The 19,882-nt window shown below is 36.6% G+C and overlaps 2 protein-coding genes across 3 annotated transcripts; one reads left to right on the top strand and one right to left on the bottom strand.

Moving 5' to 3' along the window:
* Positions 1-15: 15 nt before the first annotated feature.
* Positions 16-7,582, bottom strand: si:dkey-260j18.2 (uncharacterized protein LOC325231 homolog). 2 transcript variants are annotated; one of them, XM_048160854.1, is made up of 5 exons: positions 7,101-7,582; positions 6,390-6,543; positions 4,845-4,923; positions 3,453-3,680; positions 16-3,364 (listed from the first exon to the last, which is right to left on the bottom strand). In XM_048160854.1, the coding sequence occupies exons 1-5, from the start codon at positions 7,101-7,103 to the stop codon at positions 1,840-1,842; spliced, it is 1,989 nt and encodes a 662-aa protein (XP_048016811.1). In that variant the 5' UTR covers positions 7,104-7,582; the 3' UTR covers positions 16-1,839. The 2 variants fall into 2 exon arrangements, with proteins under 2 accessions (XP_048016811.1, XP_048016812.1); XM_048160855.1 differs by having other exon boundaries at positions 7,381-7,582.
* A 3,405-nt stretch (positions 7,583-10,987) lies between these two features.
* On the top strand, positions 10,988-19,817 carry sars2 (seryl-tRNA synthetase 2, mitochondrial). Its single transcript, XM_048161658.1, has 16 exons — positions 10,988-11,287; positions 11,397-11,492; positions 11,788-11,817; positions 12,601-12,741; positions 13,658-13,712; positions 14,691-14,754; positions 14,835-14,940; positions 15,119-15,166; positions 15,537-15,645; positions 16,942-16,987; positions 17,106-17,193; positions 17,342-17,454; positions 18,860-18,953; positions 19,137-19,229; positions 19,407-19,472; positions 19,568-19,817. Exons 1-16 carry the CDS (start codon positions 11,021-11,023, stop codon positions 19,691-19,693), a joined length of 1,542 nt encoding a protein of 513 aa, XP_048017615.1. The 5' UTR covers positions 10,988-11,020; the 3' UTR covers positions 19,694-19,817.
* Positions 19,818-19,882: the final 65 nt, after the last annotated feature.

Genomic DNA, 19,882 nt, shown 5'->3' with positions numbered 1-19,882 from the left:
CAAGCCATAAAAAACTTGAGTTCAATTTATTTTAATGAAAACCAGAGTACAGACTTTCCATTCAAACAATGTTCAATATTTTACAATTCTAGGTCTTTCAAAACAAACAGACCTGTTTGACATCAGATGTAAATACAGAGTCCTGTTTGTCTCTGAGAAAATAATGTTACTGTAAGACAAAAAGAACAACGAAATCATACAAAAAGCATTCATTTGGTTTCTATTGCGATTCTATGTTTCAAACATTTCAGATGAGATGACCAGCTAAACCCAAAAGATGGCATTAAAGCACTACTGATACATATACTGATCCACTTCATCGAGGGCAAGCTGAACAGTGCGTTACAACGATGTGCAGAAAATCATCGATCACTATGTCATGATTAACTCAAACCTTCAGAGATGTAAAAAAAAAAAAAAAAAAAAAAAAAAAAAAAAATCAGTCACACATGATACTGAAGGATTGTAACATGGACTGTGTTAATGTTAAGACTCGTGTTGTGTTGCATTATTGTTCAATGTTAGTTCAGTAATGTAAGATTAAAAGACATACATGTCAGTCCAAGAGCCAGCGCTGCATTTCGTGATTTCATTTGAAAAAAGAATTTAGGACATGTATTGTAAATGCATTTCAGAATAACTTTTCATGATGTTATGATACAGTAGAGTTTGCAACACAAATTTTAATAGCTATATAATTGAAAATTACATTTAGCGGTTATCATCTGGGTTCTATGTTTCCATGTCAGTAACGAATGTATGTATTGTACGCAAAATGAACTAACGCAAAAACAATTTACAAATAAAAAGAAATGTTAAAAGAAAAAAAAAATGCTTTCATTGCTAACCCTGACTGGCCAAAAAGAAAAAAGAAAGCAAGAAAAAAGAAGAAGAAAGAAATGGGGGAATCCACTCCTTTATTAAATGTAATAAATTACTTGTGGTTTAGAGAGCGCAGATAAAACGCTCTGAAAAACTTCATGTATGCTAGCGATCGTTTGCCAGATAAAATTTCAGAATAACCAGAGCAACATGTTTTACCCAAGCAATTTATCCAGTCACATGACTTTAAGGGAAAGACGTCTTTTAAATGCACATCATACAATTTAATCTGTAAATGTATTTCTGTCATAGTTTATGCGCATGTTTAAAAAAAAAAAAAAAAAAAACATCTCAAAAGAAGTGTACACATTTATTGAGAACATTATGGATATTTTATTCCCATAGTGGTTTTTGCATCCAGCAATTTTGGGATACTACATAGAAATGCTGGTTGACGGAAAAAAAAAAAAAAAAAAAAAAAAAAAAATCTCATGATGTTGCTTAACAGCGGTTTGATACAAGTGTAATTTGTCGCCACTGTCATCAAAAAAAATTAAAATGACAAAGATTTTAAAAGCTGCTTAGACATTTTAAGAGACCCCATATTAATGTCCTTTACATTACAGTAGTATCCACTGCTGTAAGAGAAGCGATCTTGATGTTCGAATGCGTGTAAACTACACTCAGCCTCACAGGAATGACTTTAAGCAAAAAGGTTCAAATAAACTTCAATGACTTTTTACTCATTGAGTCAAACAACCTGCTCTGATTTCAAACGTTTTATTATTCTCCAAGATTGCCATTTCTAAGCTCAATTTTTTATTAAGCGCAAAGCATTCTGAAATCAAACCCAAATATTATGCTTATTTTTCCGTCAATACTTAGTAAATGAAAACTTGCGTTCAGCTTGCAGAAATGAAATAATGAATTTCAAAACATCTAGACATCAACCAAGAGTAAAGATGTAAAAGTAGGTGCATAAACTTGTCCGAAATGCCCTTTTGTCTCTTTGAAAAATCACACTCCCTGATTCGCCCTGTCAATCCGCATGACTCTGCATGACCGGGTCGGCCGTTTCTCCTTCCCTCGTTTCTGTTGAGCAGCCCGAAGACGTGCTAAAATGTGTTTTTTGGGGAACTTCAGGGTGGTACATCCAAACTGGCTAACGCCTCCTGTATCCCCGGGCAATTTCTCCCGTCTTTGGACCCAGCTTCGCCAGCCAGGTTTCCAGCAGTAGACGCTGTCGTAAAATCTCGATCCGTTCTCACCACCCAATACGTATATCCTGCGCTTCCATCTAGCCACACCTCCAGCAGCGATGCGCCTCGGCAGGCCTGGAAAAACCACCGGACTAGGGGCGCGGTCGCTTCCGCCACCCCCACGCTCTGCTCCGACCGCCACCTCCCGCTCCAATCCAGATCCTCGTCCCTCTCGGAAGAACAGCACGCGCCCTGTGGCATCTAGCGGTTCGGCCTGGGTGTAGTTGCCATCGAGGAACTTGGCGGCATCGCGCAAGTAACCGCCAACGGCACAAACGCCGCCACGTACTGCTACTCCTCCAGCCAGGCAGGTGGCGCCAGAGTCTAGGGCGACACGGCTCCAGGTCCTTGTAACGGTGTGGTAGATAAGCACGCCAGCATGCACCACAGCCCTGCTCTGCTCCAGCGTGGTACCACCAAGCAAGTAGAGCCGACAGCGAAGGGCAGCGCAAGCGAAAGAGCGCAACGGCAACGGCAAACGAGGTCCAGGCGCCCAGGTCAGCGCGTTAAGGTCAAATCTTTCACATGTGTCTAGAAATGCTGTTCGGTTACAGCCGCCGAGAGCGTATAAAAAACCTCCACAGCCAAGAAGACCCAACATCGCACGTGGTTCAGCCATCAATGGCTGTGCAATCCAACGGTTTACCACAACATCGTACTCATGCAGAGATGACGAGACCTGGCCAGATCGCAGGATGCCGCCTGCCACAAACAGTCGCCCTCCGACAGCAGTGCAGCCCGGGCAAAGCAACGAGCCCAAGGCTGCCAGCTTCTCCCACTTCCCTGTACGAGGGTCGAAGCAATCCACCGTGAAGTCCCTCTTCTGTAAAGACTCGTCCTCCCTCGGCTTAAGATCTACACAGACTATTTTCTTCTCAAACATGCCTTCACGAGGCCTCAGAGGTCCTCCCATGCCTTCGGTACTGGCTCGAGGCCCAAGTTCTTGGTTCATTCGGAGGTTCTCTTCAGGGCCCAAAAGGCCGGGACGTAAATGGCGTAACAAATTGGGCATGTGAACGTAACGATCAGCAGGCTGGTATTCTGCCCAGCGCCTTGCTGCATCATAAACTTCAGTCTCAGACTCCACACCCAATCGATCCGACTCCAGCAAGCTGCCAAGAGTTCCTGGGTCCAACAGCAGGAAATCTCGCTGCCGAGACACTCGAGGGAAATGCTGACCCACCAACCTCAAAGAAGCCCGAAGAAGCAGCTGGTCATGATGTGAACGAGCCAGAGAGTACATCCCCAGGCAGTTCTCCACAGACAGGTGTTCAAAAAGGAATCTAACAAACAGGAAGAATAAAAACCTGAGCATCAGCGAGACAAGATACAAGGTGGAGGGATCACAATAAGACAGAATCTAAATAATACCTAGAGCAAAGGTCCTGCAAGGGCATCACTTGAAGACGATTGGCCGCCACAAACAAATCCTCTGCTGTGTCAAGACTCAGACCTGCTTCTCCTGTATAAACGAAGTGGATAACTGTCTCCATAACAAAGGGTGTCACCTCCTCCAGTCGGATCTCAGTGAGACGAGACTCTACGAGAGGGCTGGTAAACATGGCACGGAAATATGGGCTGACTGCTGCTAAAAGAACTCTGGAAAAAAGAAAAACAGTTCACATATAACAAAACAGAACAGTTGTATATGTACACTATCATTTCAAAGGAACTGTTTACACTTGGTATCAAGATGCATTTTGGTCGATTGGATCACAAGTGGATGACGCTAAATACAGTTTATAAATTGCTTGTCCACTTTCGACCACTTCCAGTGAATGCATTCGATCTAATGTGATTGAATGCATTTTGAACAGCCACAAAAGAATCACCTACTCTCTAACTTAATGGGTAAATGGAAAGCACGCTAGACAGATGGGATTAAACTGTCGGCTGAAGTTTGGTTTGTAGATGAAAAATGTACCAAGCACCATGTTCTCTCGCCATTTCTGATTTCTTACACGCATTCACAGCGTTCGGTGTGGTCTTGCGGCTATCAGAGCAGAAAGGAAAGCTGTTGCTCTCTGTGTGTTTTTCTGTCATCTCCTGTTGCGTTCATATGTAAATTGCAAGAGCTTATTTTGATAAAGATCTAAAAAAAAGCCCATACATTTACCCGCCCATAGACCCTCCCCTCGAAGAAACCAGGACAGAAGTAGTTGAAAGTGGACAAAAGAGATGGATTAAAATACCAGGGGCCTATAAAATGTTGCGCAGAAACAGTCCTAAATTTGATCTTATGATCATTTCTCACATGTATGTGAGATTCATAGAGTGAACGTACACACAGAAAATGAGCGTACACCTCACTTTCACATGTGAAATCTATAAATTGCGAATGATCTTGAACTTGCGGAGCTGAATGGTTTCAGTTCTCTGTGTTGTACATATAAAAGATCAACAGTCATCATCCAAATCCTTTAATTAGAATGGAGCTGCAAGAATAGCTTAGATTTCCAAAAATCACAAAGTGATGTGGCACGAAGCACTTTTTTTTTTTTTCACATCAAAGATCGTTTTTATAAATATGAGCATGAGCATACACACACTCTAAGATCAAATCTGTGCATACGCAAGCTTTATAAATGAGGCCCAGGTGTAAACGGGAATGTGAGACATATAGAACTGTTTCAGCATACAAAATGTGCCATACTATTTAATGTGTAGTAAGATACAATAGATGTATGCCATTTTTTTAATGATTCTACTTGTAAAAATACAACCTTTGTAAGACAATCAGAAAAACTTAAACATAAAACCAACCTGTGACACATGAACTTTTTTCCTTCCACCAAAAGAGTGACATCACACAACTGCTGAGCATCAAGTAACTGCTTTAACCCTGAATGAGTTGACAAAGAGGAAAACAAGGCAGATAAAAAAAGGTGGCTAAATGAAACAAATTCATATCGACCCCATAATGCTCTCACATTGATGAAAACTATACCACTTCATTGTTTTGCGTTACAAATTTATTTTATTTGAATAGTGGCCCCAGAAGTAGTACACACTGCACACTCTTAAAAGGTGCAATATGTATGATTTTCTGTCCGCTAGAGGTCTATTCAAAACAAAGGTGTAGCTTGATGACGCCAAGTTTGAGCGCGGAATCTTGGGACATGTGGTCTTCACATCACAGCCGGTGAAAAATAATCGGGATATGACTCGGGAAGAACTCATGTTCATGGATGCGATTATTAACGTTAGTGTAGTATGAAGCAGAGCAAGACCGAGTGTTGTGGGAGCTGAACGAGGTCGCTGGAGCGACTGCGCAACACACGCCTCACGAGCAGCAGAACTTTTATTATGACACAGTCGCCGGCACCGCTTGCGCTTTTCCGGTCATGAGTATGAGGTAACGCAGCTCTGTTTATCATATTAGATATATTTGAGTGTGTTGAAAATGTTATAATGTTACTCTGTGCGTTCGCTCGGCGGCTGCTGTGAGACACTGTTACACACTGCAGTAAGATAGATCGATTTTAGAATATCATATTAAATTCTGGATGGCTTGTGTTGATAAATGGCATGCAATTAATTTGAAAACGTATTGTATGATGGAGAAAATGCTGTATTACTGTTACTAAAAATAAAGCTGCATCTGATTATGCTATGTTAGCTACTTCACAAAATAGTGTTTTTCTCTGAGGCATGGTACTCGCAAAAAAAAAAAAAAAAAAAAAAAAAAAAAATCAAGAAAATCAGATTTAAACAATAAGACTAAACGTGTTGATCTATATAACAATAATTCGTTTTCTGTCTATAAATATATCAAAACAGTTGTTCCCTTGTCTATTTAAATGTGTAATATATTAAAGCGTCTTTGGTGTTTTCATGGTTTCTACAAAATAAACCTGGAAACTGAGGGTAACGTGGGTATGACGCAATTGACAGGCGACTCCTCACACGTCCCGGAACCTTGGTTAAAACTGCAATTTTCTCACGATTTACAAATAGTTGCAAACATTTGGGATATTGTAAGTACTCAAGTGAACAAAATATATAACACTGGCCTAGTGGTTTTTGGATATTTTACTGAAAAATTCATACATATTGCACCTTTAAATGTTACATTACAGCTTTATGTAAGTCTTTCACAAGCCTAAAACCCTTTGTTGGGGTCAAATGAAACAAAAATCCAAGATTATCTATCTTCTGGACACCAATGCATATACAGCTGTTGTGCTATAATTTAGGACACAAAGAGCAATAAAACAGCAGGAAGATGTTCTATCATAAATTTAAAAATAAATAATAAAAATTATTCTATAACAAAAGAATTCAATCCAAACAAAACCATTATCTCACCCTGAGTTACATATTCGCCCAAGGGAGTTGAGTAGTCATCAGGAAAATCCTCTTCCTCCGAGTCACTATCCGAGAGAGGTTCTCCACCACCTCTATCTGCATCCTGCCACGGCTGTGGTCGCCAGGTACCCGCCCCACGTCTGAGTGAACTCATCTGTGGCAGGGAGTTAATGTAAAAATACATTGTTTACCTAAAGACTTGCAGATGCTCTAATACTGACAGTATAATATTCATGGTTACATTTATAGCACATTGGTGATGGATCAGATTGGTGTCAGCGTTACAGTTTCTAGGACTTAAATAATTTCTAGAATTGAAAAATTTAATATTAGAGTTGGACACAACTAATTATACTAATATATATATATATATATATATATATATATATATATATATATATATATATATATATATATATATTAGTTAACCAATAGAAAATCCCAAGATTTTAAGACTTTTTATGATTTTATTAATTTTTATGACCCAATTATAAAATTATCTGCTATTTCCAAGATTTTCATCTTCAAAACATTTCCCAAATCTATCTGTTGATAATCTGTTTGGGGAATATTAGTAATAGGATTGCCAAAATAACCTGATTCTTCACGCACCATAAGTAAACAATAATATCGCAATGCAAACTGACATAATACAAAAGCGTGCATAAAACACTCTTGCCCATTAAAAACGTGTATTTTCTCAAATATTACCATGAGAGGTAAAGATTTGTATCAGAGAGTGAGTTGACCCCAGCAGTGCCGCTCTAGGTAACGGATAGCCTCTTAATTTTTGGGGTGTCTTGAGTTCGAGTTTGTGTATCAAGGCTATCAGGGTGCCACAATGGTACAGACGGCCTGACACCCTTCGGCCCGTTCACAACGCCTTGACCTTCCTGGGTAGTTTCAGCGCAAATTGGTCGGCTCATTACGGTGTGTTGCACATCCTTAGCATTTCAGCTCAAAAATACACACGCGCGCCTGATATATCCACCTTGACGACCGCGGATCCATGTAGGTTATTCGTGGCTGTAATCCGGGTTGGCCTAGGCACCTCAGTCCTGGGAGAAATGAATGATTGTTGGATCAGTAATGTCTATTGCAACTAATGCTCACAGCTGCCAGCATTGCTCCATGATTGGAGGCGAAGCAAGGGATTCTGTCACTTGCCGGAACAACATACTAAACTTCCGCTTTTTTCATAGGCCAATTTGCCGGATGTGGTGGATATTTACTTCCGTTTCAGGGCGAATCAAGAGTCTCTTAAGAGTTTTAAGAGAAATAAATTCATTTATAAAAATAAAATAAACGGTGTATTCTTATGACAGAGATTTGGAATTGATAACATTAAATTTTATGACATCTTATATGTATGCAGATGCATGGCTTGATGTTGATGACTGGCTTTTTCCTTATCTTGGGGTCTTTTCTCAAAAATACTTTGTTTATGGACTTGTTAGGAGCAGTAACAAAGATGACTTTCTGGTTAATAACATCCTTATTCTGGGAAAATGTATATACACGAATCTAAGTACTTTTTTTTTTTTTTCTTTTCTTGCATGCACCTGATCCTACTGTTTTAATGCTAATATGTTAAAAATAAAAAGTAAGAGTTTTATGTATTTCACCCCCAGTTTCACAGACGAGGCTTAAAGGGTTTGTTCACCCAAAAATGAAAATTCTGTCATTTATTACTCACCCTCATGTCGTTCCAAACTCATAAGACCTTCGTTCATCTTCGGAACACAGATTAAGATATTTTTGATGAAAGTTTGTTTTTTATCCCCCATAGAAAGCAACAAAATTACTGTCATTCTAGGTCCAGAAAAGTAGTAAAAACATTGTTAAAATAGTCAACGTGACTACAGTGGCTTAACCTTAATGTTAATATGAAGCGACGAGAATACTTTTTTGTGTGCTGCTCACATGAACAGGCGTCGGCCAATACTGAGCCGGCGTTTGAATGTAGAACCTGGAAGCGCCACAATGAAAATAGCATTGGAGACTGACAGGGGATGGGGAGAGACGAATTTGTTAAATAAAGTAATTATTTTTGTTTTGTTTTTGAGAACAAATGTATTCTCCTCGCTTCATAACATTAAAGGGTTAGTTCACCCAAAAATAAAAAAATGTAGTCATTAATTACTCACCCTCATGTCGTTCCACACCCGTAAGACCTTCGTTAATCTTCAGAACACAAATTAAGATATTTTTGATGAAATCTGATGGCTCAGTGAGGCCTGCATAGACAGCAATGGTATTTCCTCTCTCAGGATCCATTAATGTACTAAAAACATATTTAAATCAGTTCATGTGACTACAGTGGTTCAATATTAATATTATAAAGTGACGAGAATATTTTTTGTGCGCAAAAAACAAAAACAACTTTTTAACAATATCTAGCGATGGCCGATTTCAAAACACTGCTTCAGAGCGTTATGAATCTTTTGTGTCGAATCATGATTCGGATCGCGTATCAAACCGGCAAACTGCTGAAAACATGTGACTTTGGCGCTCCGATCCACTGATTTGATTCGTAAAGCTCTGAAGCTTCAAGAAGCAATGTTATGAAATCGGCCATCACTAGATATTGTTAAAACATCGTTATTTAGTTTTTTTGGGCACACAAAAATTATTCTCATCGCTTCATAACATTAAGGTTGAACCGCTGTAGTCACATGAACTGATTTAAAAATGTCTTTAGTAGCTTTCTGGCCATTGAAAGTGTTAATTATGTTGCTGGCTATGCAGGCCTCTCTGAGCCATTGGATTTTATCAAAAATATCTTAATTTGTGTTCTGAAGATGAATGAATGTCTTACGGGTGTGAAACGACATAAGGGTGAGTAATAAATGACAGAAATTTCATTTTTGGGTGAACTAACCTTTTAATTCTAAAATCTCCCTGTTATCGCTTTTCCAATCGACTTTGGACGAAATGACTCCTCTCGGCTTCCGTACAGTTAAACTGTCAGCCCATTCATTATGGCGTCCTCCGTAAGGGCAGTCACACGGTAGATGAATGAAGGTCTTACAAGTTTGGGACGACATGAGGGTGAGTAATTAAGGAACACAAATTAAGATATTTTTGATAAAATACAATGGCTCAGTGAGTCCTGCATTGACAGCAAGATAATTAACACTTTCAAATGCCCAGAAAGCTACTAAAGACATTTTTAAAACAGTTCATGTGACTACAGTGGTTCAACCTTAATGTTATGAAGTGACGAGAATACTTTTTGTGTGGCAAAAAAACTAAATAACGACTTTATGAAAATATCTAGTGATGGGCGATTTCAAAACACTGCTTCATGAAGTTTATGAATCGTTTGTTTCGAATCAGGGATTCGGAGCACCACAGTCACGTGGTTTCAGTAAACGAGGCTTCATTATGTTGGGGATAAACAGTTTAGGACCCTTGAAACCAGATATGTTGAATAAAGACCTGGAGTCAAAGTTTAAAATAATGAATAAATTGAAGAAAAATTTAATGAAGAATAGTTTGCAGTTTCATCAGCAGAAGCCAGCTTCAAGTCTCACAAGGAGTTCATAGGCCGCTCTGCGTACATTCACATTTCCATAACAATTACACTCTAACAGAGTCAACTAACTACGTCATTACTTCAGGTTGAATGATTCTGATTGGCTAAGAAAAATAGACAAGATTAGAAATTTTCCACACGTGGACAGATAGTAAGAAGCATATCTCCATTCGTCACGATGCTGACGAGGGTACCCTGGATTTAGGTACCGGATGTCCTTTTGGGTTCATGACATGGTGTCTGCTGGTCTCAAGCACAGTGTCAGTTGTCCAGTACAAAAGACCTGCACAAAACACTTAGCGCACATACACAGATGCACACGTTTCACAGCTTCTTCAAGGTTGAAGTTTATCTGAGCTCTGCTCTGAGTAGGAAACTTTCCCAAAAACATACTGATAACATGTTCTTTTCTCTCAGTGAGAGGTACAGACAATATTCAAAATTATTTTCTATTGTTTGCAAAGGAAAATAAATGCTTTAACATAAGTTGAAGAAGTCATTCAAATAATTTAACAGAAAGATATATATTGAAGCAGCAGTGGATTCCAGAATCCAAAAATTTCAATGGTTCACCACTGGGGGGCGTGACTTTAGCAGTTTGATGCACGCTCCGAATCACTGATTCGAAACAAAAGATTCGTTAAGCTTCGAAGCTTCATGAAGCAGTGTTTTGAAATCACCCATCACTAGATATTGTTGAATAAAGTCCTTATTTTGTTTTGTTTTTTTGGAGCACAAAAAGTATTCTCGTCACTTCATAACATTAAGGTTGAGCCACTGTCGTCACATAAACTGTTTTAAATATGTTTTTAGTAGCTTTCTGGGCATTGAAAAAGGAAATGATCTTGCTGTCAATGCAGGCCTCACTGAGCCATTGGATTTCATAAAAAATATATTTTGTGTTTTGAAGATGAATGAAGGTCTTACGGGTGTGGAACGACATGAGGGTGAGTAATTATTGTCAGAAATTTCATTTTTGGGTGAACAACTAACCCTTTAATTCTAAAATCTCCCTGTCATCGCTTTTCCAATCGACTTTGGACGAAATGACTCCTCTCGGCTTCCGTACAGTTAAACTGTCAGCCCGTTCATCATGGCGTCCTCCGTAAGGGCAGTCACACGGTTTTGCTCCTTTTACCTGCTTACGTCTTCGAGACAAAATGTCAGCAGTGGATTTAGATGGTCCTGCCGACCTTGCTCCTCTCGCCCGGTCAGGAGCAGCCTCTATGAGCATGTACGGGACGGGTACAGCCACAAACCCGAGCTGGACATGCAGCGTGTGTGCGAGGAGACCGATGCGGTGACAGCCGAGGTGGAGAACCGGAAAGGAGATCTGCGGGCAGCTGATGTCGGAGTGATAGTAAGACACAGCAGTCATTAAAACAATACTGCTGCACTGACATTACCTAAACTGAGATTTCCAGACAGTTAATGTGAAAACATAAATGTGTGGTACAATGTGTATCTAGGTCTCAGTCTGGAAGAAACTACAGAAGGTGCAAAAGGAAATATCAGATTTGGAAAAGAGAAAGAATGTGATCAGTAGCAAAGTCCGCGCTCTTGTGGTGAGTGTTCATAAACATTTAGATAATTAGAGTTTCATTATGAAGTATGGGCACTTTACATTTGACAGTGTGATATGTTATTAATCTAAAATTGCACAATTTAAGCTAAAGGATCAATTTTGGGGGGGGGGAAATGACAAGAAATTATTATTATTTACTGTGCTTAAAATAAACACATTGCTTTATACTTATTTTAAATGAACAGTTTACCCAAAAATTGTTGGTGACGGTAAATTTCTGAAGGAATTAAAGTGTAATTAAAGTGAATGAAGCGATCCACTCTTTTCCCTTTCAGGATGAACATGACAAATCCACTTTGTCTAGTGTAAGTTACAGCTTTTTTTTTTTATTATTTTAATTTTTTAATACATATTTTACATATTACATATGGCCTTTTTAATTAAAGGATTAGTTCACTTTCAAATAAAATTTTCCTGATAATTTACTCACCCCCATGTCATCCAAGATGTTCATGTCTTTCTTTCTTCAGTCGAAAAGAAATGTTTTTGATGAAAACATTCCAGGATTTTTCTCCTTATAGTGGATTTCAATGGACTCCAAACGGTTGAAGGTCCAAATTACAGTTTCAGTGCAGCTTCAAAGGGCTTTAAACGATACCAGACGAGGAATAAGGGTCTTATCTAGCGAAACGATCGGTCATTTTCCAAAAAAATGTAAATGTATATGCTTTATAAACACAAATGATCACCTTCCATGTGTTTCCGCTAAAAACACACTTTCGTATTCTTCAAAACGCTTACGCTGTATGTCCTACGCCTCGCCTTCCCTGTTCTACTTACGGAACGAACGCAGTGCCAGTTCCATTTTTTCCGTAAGTAGAATAGGGAAGATGTAGGAAGTACAGTGTAAGCTTTTTGTCCTGGAATGTTTTCATCAAAAACCTTAATTTCTTTTTGACTGATGAAAGAAAGACATGAACATCTTGGATGACATGGGGGTGAGTAAATTATCAGGAAAATTTTATTTGAAAGTGAACTAATCCTTTATAAAAGCTACTATATTTTTGTGATTTTTCTGCTTGCTTTGCAATATGTAGCATGCATAGGAATTTTTGTATGATGCTCTTTCCCTGCTTTGTACTTGACAGCTCGTGGAGTACAAAAGTGCTAGAGAAGAGGGTCGAGCACTCAGAGAGAAACTTAATCAGTTGTATCTGCAAGAGAGTGAGCTGGAGAAAGAGCATTACTGCCGCGCTCTAAGACTGCCCAACAGAACACATCCAAGTGTGGTGAGGGACCACTCACCTTTCATAATAAAAAAACAAAATGTTGAAAATGCTTAATTTTCAGTGTAAAAGGAAATATTATGTATTATTTCAAGGAATAAATAGAGTATAAATGTTAAACCACTCCTATTAACTGCTATTAAAAGGTTAGTTCACCCAAAAATGAAAATTATCCCATGATTTACTCACCCTCAAGCCATATGAGGTGAATATGACTACATTCTTTCAGACAAACACAATCGGAGTGATATTTAAAAATATCCTGGCTCGTCCAAGCTTTATAATGATAGTGAATGGTGCTGATTTTGATGCGATGAAAAAAGAAAATGCATCCATCCATCATAAAAATAATCCATATGGTTCCAGGGGTTAATAAAGGCCTTCTGAAGTGAAGCGATTGGTTTATGTAAGAAAAATATCCATATTTAAAACTTTATAAACTAAAATAACTAGCTTCCGGCAGATTACCGGAAGAGCCAGGATATTTTTAAATATATCTCCTATTGTGTTCGTCTGAAAGAGGATAGTCATATACACCTATGATGGCTTTAGGGTGAGTAAATCATGGGATAATTTTCATTTTTGGGTGAACTGTCCCTTTAAGTTATGAAACTATTTATTATTAAATGCTAAATTAACCAAATCCAAGTATCAGATTCGCACCTAAACAAATAACAGCACACAAAAACATCATCATGGATTGTTTTAATGCTTCATGAGAATTCCTTAGAAGATATATGTACATTTTTTAATATTTAGACCACTTCTGTTATTGATTGCTTTCAGAACGTGAAGAGAGTTTCAGAGTTTCAACCAGTATGACAAAAAAAAAAAAAGTTTATGAAAAACATTGCCTACCTAGCTTTGACAGGAATGTATTTTTTTTTTTTTAAATGTTTGTATGTGTCTTTTCTCCTAGCCCATCGGAGATGAGAGCCAGGCCAGAGTGGTTGAATTGGTTGGTCAGAGACGAGGTAAATGTATTTGAATGAACCATATTATCCCTCTCTTTAAATCAGTTGGGTCAAAAATACAATTTTGAGTTTGACTAACCCTAACTGACCTTGAGGTTTGACTTTAAAAAAGACAGTAATTCTCTTGCAATGGGTTCAGTGTTTGAAAAGCGTATTTGATTTATTGGTAACACTTTACAATAAGGTTCATTAGCTAAACATTATTTAATGTATTAACTAACATGAACTAACCATGAGGAATACATTTGTTACTGTATTTATTAATCTTCGTTAATGTTAGTTAATGAAAATACAGTTGTTCATTGTTTTTTCATGTTAGTTCACAGTGCATTAATTAATGTTAACAAGATTTTAATAATGTGTTAGTAAATTTTGAAATTAACATTAACAAAGATTAATAAGTTCTTCTGTAGAAGTGCAGTTCATAATTAGTTCATGTTAACTAATGTAGTTAAATAATGTTAACTAAAGTGTTACTGATTTATTTTATGCAAATACCTGTCATGTCAACTAGCTTTATCAGGGCAGTACTAAATAAAAACAACATGCATTTTTTACTATCCCTCTTTAAAAAAACAAAAAAAATCATCAACATCTTGCATATTCTGCCAGGGTTAAAATAAGCACAACTGTATTGCATTATGTTGCAAGAAGTATTAAGTAAGTATTTCATTTTATTATCTCCCTCAGGAGAAATTTGTCTTAGGCAATCAATCAAGAGAGCAGATCAAACATACAGCAATCAACTATCAAAAAAACAAAACCGTACTTCTCCCATTACACTGCAGTAAATATTATGTTACCCATCACCTTACCCTCGCCCACACACAATTCATCACTTATTTATCACTGATATTTTTTTACTTACTTTTTTGCTCCTTGCAGTTTTGATCAATAAGTGGTGTGAGTGACTTGTAATATTGCTATGAAGAATTGCACAGTATTGTAATATACTGTAGTGTCATGTGTCCACCATAGAATTTGATTTCAAACCAAAAGGCCACCTGGAAATTGGAGAGGGTCTTGACATCATCAGACAAAGGTTAGATGTTTTCACTCTGTCATATTTTATTTAATTAATTATTTTTATTTGGTTTTTCATTTGTATCTCTTTCCTCTTAGACGGCTTGCCCATGTGTCAGGGCACAGATCATACTACTTGAGAGGGGCAGGGGCCAGACTTCAGTTTGCCTTGCAAACCTTTACTATGGATCTTCTTCAGAAACGGGTTAGTATATTCCTGTTATTTGGAATAATGTCTGTAATGGTATGTTGTAAGACCATGAACTTATTATTAAAAAGTTTCAAATTGGATTCATTATGATCTATGCAAACATCAATGTTTTGGTTTCTTTTGGAGGTAGAGTACACTTAATGCTCTGTTTTGAATTCTTAACATTTTACAGGGCTTTATTCCCATGGTTGTTCCTGACATATTAAAATCAGTGGTTTTTGTGAGTATCACTTTGTTCTTAACATACAGTATAATGAATAGGTAACAACATTTTAATTACATTGTACTATCCAAAAATCTGCATTTCTTTACTGAGATCTCTCTGATTGTTATTTTTTAATACTTTCACAACTATAAACGTTAATGAATTAGATCAAATTATTCATAATCATATATTACTACGACTAATTGGTTTAGCAGTATAATCTGAAATCATTTACACTGAATACTTCAGATGCAGCTGTGTATTAAGATTCTTAATGGAAATGTAAAGTTTGCAAAACTAGCTGACTTAGTCACAACTGTAGTATCCTTTAAAAAAATCCCAAGAATCTCCATGATATTGTGCTGTTTTTACATCTGTTGTTCAGGAAGGTTGTGGGATGCAGCCTCATGCTCATAAATCGCAGGTGTACTCTCTCGACCCTTCACGCTTTCCTGACCTTAATCTTGCTGGAACAGGGGAAGTAGGAGTGGCAGGTGATAAAAGCATGAACTTCTGTGATGTGATAACTATCTTATTATATATGATATTTCAAAGATTATTAAAAATGTCAATTATAAGTTTTATTATTACGGAAGAGGATTAGGGCCAAGCAATAATAAAAAAATAAAACCATCTTGAGATTAAAGTTTTTAAATTTTGAGAAAAAACTCGTTAAATTTAGAGAAAAAAGTCGAGATAAAATGTTGAGAATAAAGTCATTAAATTATGAGAAAAAAAGTCGTTAAATTACGAGCACAAATTCGTTAAATTACGAATTTGTTCTCATAATTTAACGACTTTTTTTCTCATAATTTAATGACTTTATTCTCATAATTTAATGACTTTATTCTCAACATTTTATCTCGACTTTTTTCTCGTAATTTAATGAGTTTATTCTCAACATTTTATCTCGACTTTTCTCTAAATTTAATGACATTTTTCTCATAATTTAACAAATTTGTTCTCGTAATTTAACGACTTTATTCTCAACATTTTATCTCGACTTTTTTCTCGAAATTTAACGACTTTTTTCTCATAATTTAATGAATTTGTTCTCGTAATTTAATGTCTTTATTCTCATAATTTAATAACTTTATTCTCAACATTTTATCTCGCCTTTTTTCTCGAAATTTAATGACATTTTTCTCATAATTTATCGAATTTGTTCTCGTAATTTAATGACTTTTTTTCTCGAAATTTAACAACTTTAATCTCGAGATGGTTTTATTTTTTATTATTGCTTGGCCCTAATCCTCTTCTGTATATTATAAATATTTTTGTAAATTATACATTTTTGTCACATTCATACACTATGAATCAAAAGATTGGAATAATTAAGATTTTTAATATAAATTTATTTGAACAAAAATACAGTAAAAACAGTAATATGAAATATTATTACAAAATTAAAACAGTTTTCTGTTTGAATCTATTTTAAAATGTAATTTAGTTTTGTGATGGCAAAGCTGAATATTCAGCATCCATTACTTTCAGAAATAATTCTGTGCTGTTTATTGAACTTTCTATTCATGAACAAATCATAAAAAAAAACCTACATTATTGTTTACACAAAAAAACTGTTTTAAATGCTGATAATAATAAAAATTATTATTAATAGATGAGCACAAATTAAAAAATCTTAATAATTCCAAACTTTTGATTGGTATTTTAAGGTATCGCTACTAATAAAATTGTACTAGACCGGTAGGCAACAAATTTTAAGGTTAGCAAAAAAAACAAAGATCCATGAATACTTTACAATGAATTGATTATGACCTATATTTTAATAGGATATTTCATGGATCATGCTGTAAATTTGAAGGATTTACCTGTCAGGTATAAAAAGTCCCTGATTGACCTATTGATTGATTGTCTGAATGCTACATGAAGTTATTCTTTAATTGATGCATACATAAAGTGTTATTTGTAATATGTATTTGCTTTTATGTTCTAGGACGGTCTGTAGTAGTACATGCTATCGAGCAGAAACAGACACAGGAAGAGAGACCTGGGGGCTCTACAGAGTTCACCATTTTAACAAGGTAATCAGAAAGCAGAAGTGGTAGCATGGAAAATTGAAGATAAGCAGAAAAGTTAAGATCCTTGATGTCAAGATCAATGTAATTGCAGTAATATGAACATGCATGCGTTGTTACCTTTAGGGTGTTTACTTTGTTTACATTCATGCAGATTGAAATGTTCGGTGTGACTTCGAATGAGACGGGAAAGGAGAGTTCTGAATTATTGGATGAATTTGTCATGTTACAGAAAGAAATTTTCTCTTCCCTGAAGCTTCATTACAGGTATATTGAAAATCTAACCATTGTTTACACACACTAAGATTAAGCATAGTTAGTTCATTCATGTTTTAATTTATGAAATGTGACAAATTCATATTATTTTGAAAATGGTATGGCTTTTAAACCTTAAAATGATTTATTTTAAAATTTTAAGGAGGATCCATTGACACAAATGCAATATAATATACATAACTATGTTTTCAGTGGTGTATAAAGACCTTACACAATGAACTGTTATGTAGGGTGACCATATGTGCCATTTTTCCAGGACACGTCCAGGATTTCTAAGTTGCATAAAATGTAGTTTTGGTTTTGGTTTCATATTTGCGGAAGGTAATGATTAAAAAATTATTTTACCAATAGTGTGCATTATACATAATCGACCAATCGTGGCTTGCGAGAAGGCTGGATCTACAGAGAACGGTCAAAGCATTGCAAATACGACAACATTTTAATGCATTGCATGAATGCAAGGCTTGCACAGACCTCCGTTTAGAAATCGCATTCAGGGGGCACATCGATATGACCACTTTCACGATTAAAGAGGCAAGGGCTCAAGCCATTTTAGGCAATTTACAAATCCTGGACAGGACGCGTCCTGGGAAAATGCCACATATGGTCACCCTACTGTTATGTTTTTATTACTTTAGAATGAGCCATTTCTATCTCATACACGCGGATCCCCTTACATGTTAAGCCACCATTTTGCCCTGACATTTTCTACAGTAGCCCTAAATGGACAAAACAGCTCTACAGAGAGAGTCTGATTGACTATCTACTGTCTGTTGTCTCAGACGATGACATATTTTTCCTGTGTTGGCCACCGTAGCTTCTCTATATTGCAATTGGCAACCTCACCTCTAGATTTACACACTGCACCTTTAAATCAACGGCCGTCAACGTTAACGCATTAACCCATGCAATTAATTCAAAATCCTTAATGTGTTTAAATAATTTAACACGAATAACACAAATAAATTACAAGCACACAAAATTGCACCATTAACGTAATTTACATCTACAATGACACAACCACCTGTAACCCTGGTAGGCGGAAATTTATATTCAAACCCTTTAACCCAATTTCGCCTCTCTGTTTGCGATCAGATCATTATAAGCCGCTAAACTCCGGGAAAGTTTTCAATCCAATGATCCAGTAAGCAAATTCATTCAAACAGTCAGTTCAAAACAGCGCTAATGGAAAAAAACAGGCTGATTACATCAAAGAGGGCAAAGAAAATAGAGACCTCACATTGCGTTATTCATTCCAATGCGTGTGCATGCAAGTCTGTTACTGAGCTAACAGTAGTTTGTAATTTTTTCACACCAAGATTAAATATTAGAAAACATATGAATCACGTAGATAGGTAATTGCTAATAAAATGGTAATAACAATTCTTTCCCTCAGAGTCTTGGATATGCCCACTCAAGAACTGGGGCCTCCTGCTTTCCGAAAGTATGACATTGAAGCATGGATGCCAGGACGTGGCAGCTTTGGAGAGGTTGGAAGAATATTTTAAAATGAAAAGACAAGAGTCAGTGTAATTATTCATTAGATTAATGCATTAAAAAAAAAAAACATTAACGAAAGTAATACAATTTCTTTTACATGCTTGTTTTTTTATGTATATGAATTTTTTTATGAATCCTGTGGTTGAATATCAACTTACTTGGTCCTTTATCAGATTTCCAGTGCCTCAAACTGCACAGACTACCAGAGCCGGCGCCTTAATATTCTCTATGAGGCAAATGATGGAAACCTTAAGTATGCGCATACGGTAAGAGGCTATTTATAATACCATCTTAATAACAGTATGGTGACAATATGTCCATTCTATTTGATGTGCTGTAATAGGAAAAAATATGATTATAGGAGATGACTAAGAGAACATAATCATTCCTTCAGCACAAAAATAGCTGTAGCAGTCAATAACACTTTATTTTTAATATTTTAGGTAAATGCTACAGCTTGTGCTATTCCTCGTACCATCATTGCCATTTTGGAGACGCACCAAACCAAGGTAGAAACTAAACTAACTTTTTCAACAGATGTTCATTTTTATTATTAATTTAATTTTTTCCCCTCCTCTTTGTTTCTCTGTTTGTCTTCTATTAGGAAGGGACGGTTCAGATTCCTGAAGTCTTGCAGCACTACCTCGGCTTGGATGTGATAGAAAAACCTAAATACACTCCTATTAAATATATTGGACCAAACCAACCCAAGCGACATGCCTCAAAATAAGTCCTTAATAGTATTTCAGACTTCAACGAAGCACTGTTTTTGCTGTATTCTCAACTGTGAATGCAATGTATATAGGTGTTTGTCTTATATTGTTTCAAACCTCAATAAAATGCCATCAATGACATCTCAGAATTTGCTATGACTTAATTCACTACTTGACGTTCTGGGGTTCCTGGCTGTGTGAAAATT

Source organism: Megalobrama amblycephala, linkage group LG16 (assembly GCF_018812025.1).
Source record: "Megalobrama amblycephala isolate DHTTF-2021 linkage group LG16, ASM1881202v1, whole genome shotgun sequence".
In the NCBI taxonomy this organism is placed as follows: Eukaryota; Metazoa; Chordata; class Actinopteri; order Cypriniformes; family Xenocyprididae; genus Megalobrama; species Megalobrama amblycephala.
The sequence above is the reverse complement of the archived record's forward strand: the minus strand, read 5'-3'. Positions and strand labels throughout refer to the sequence as shown.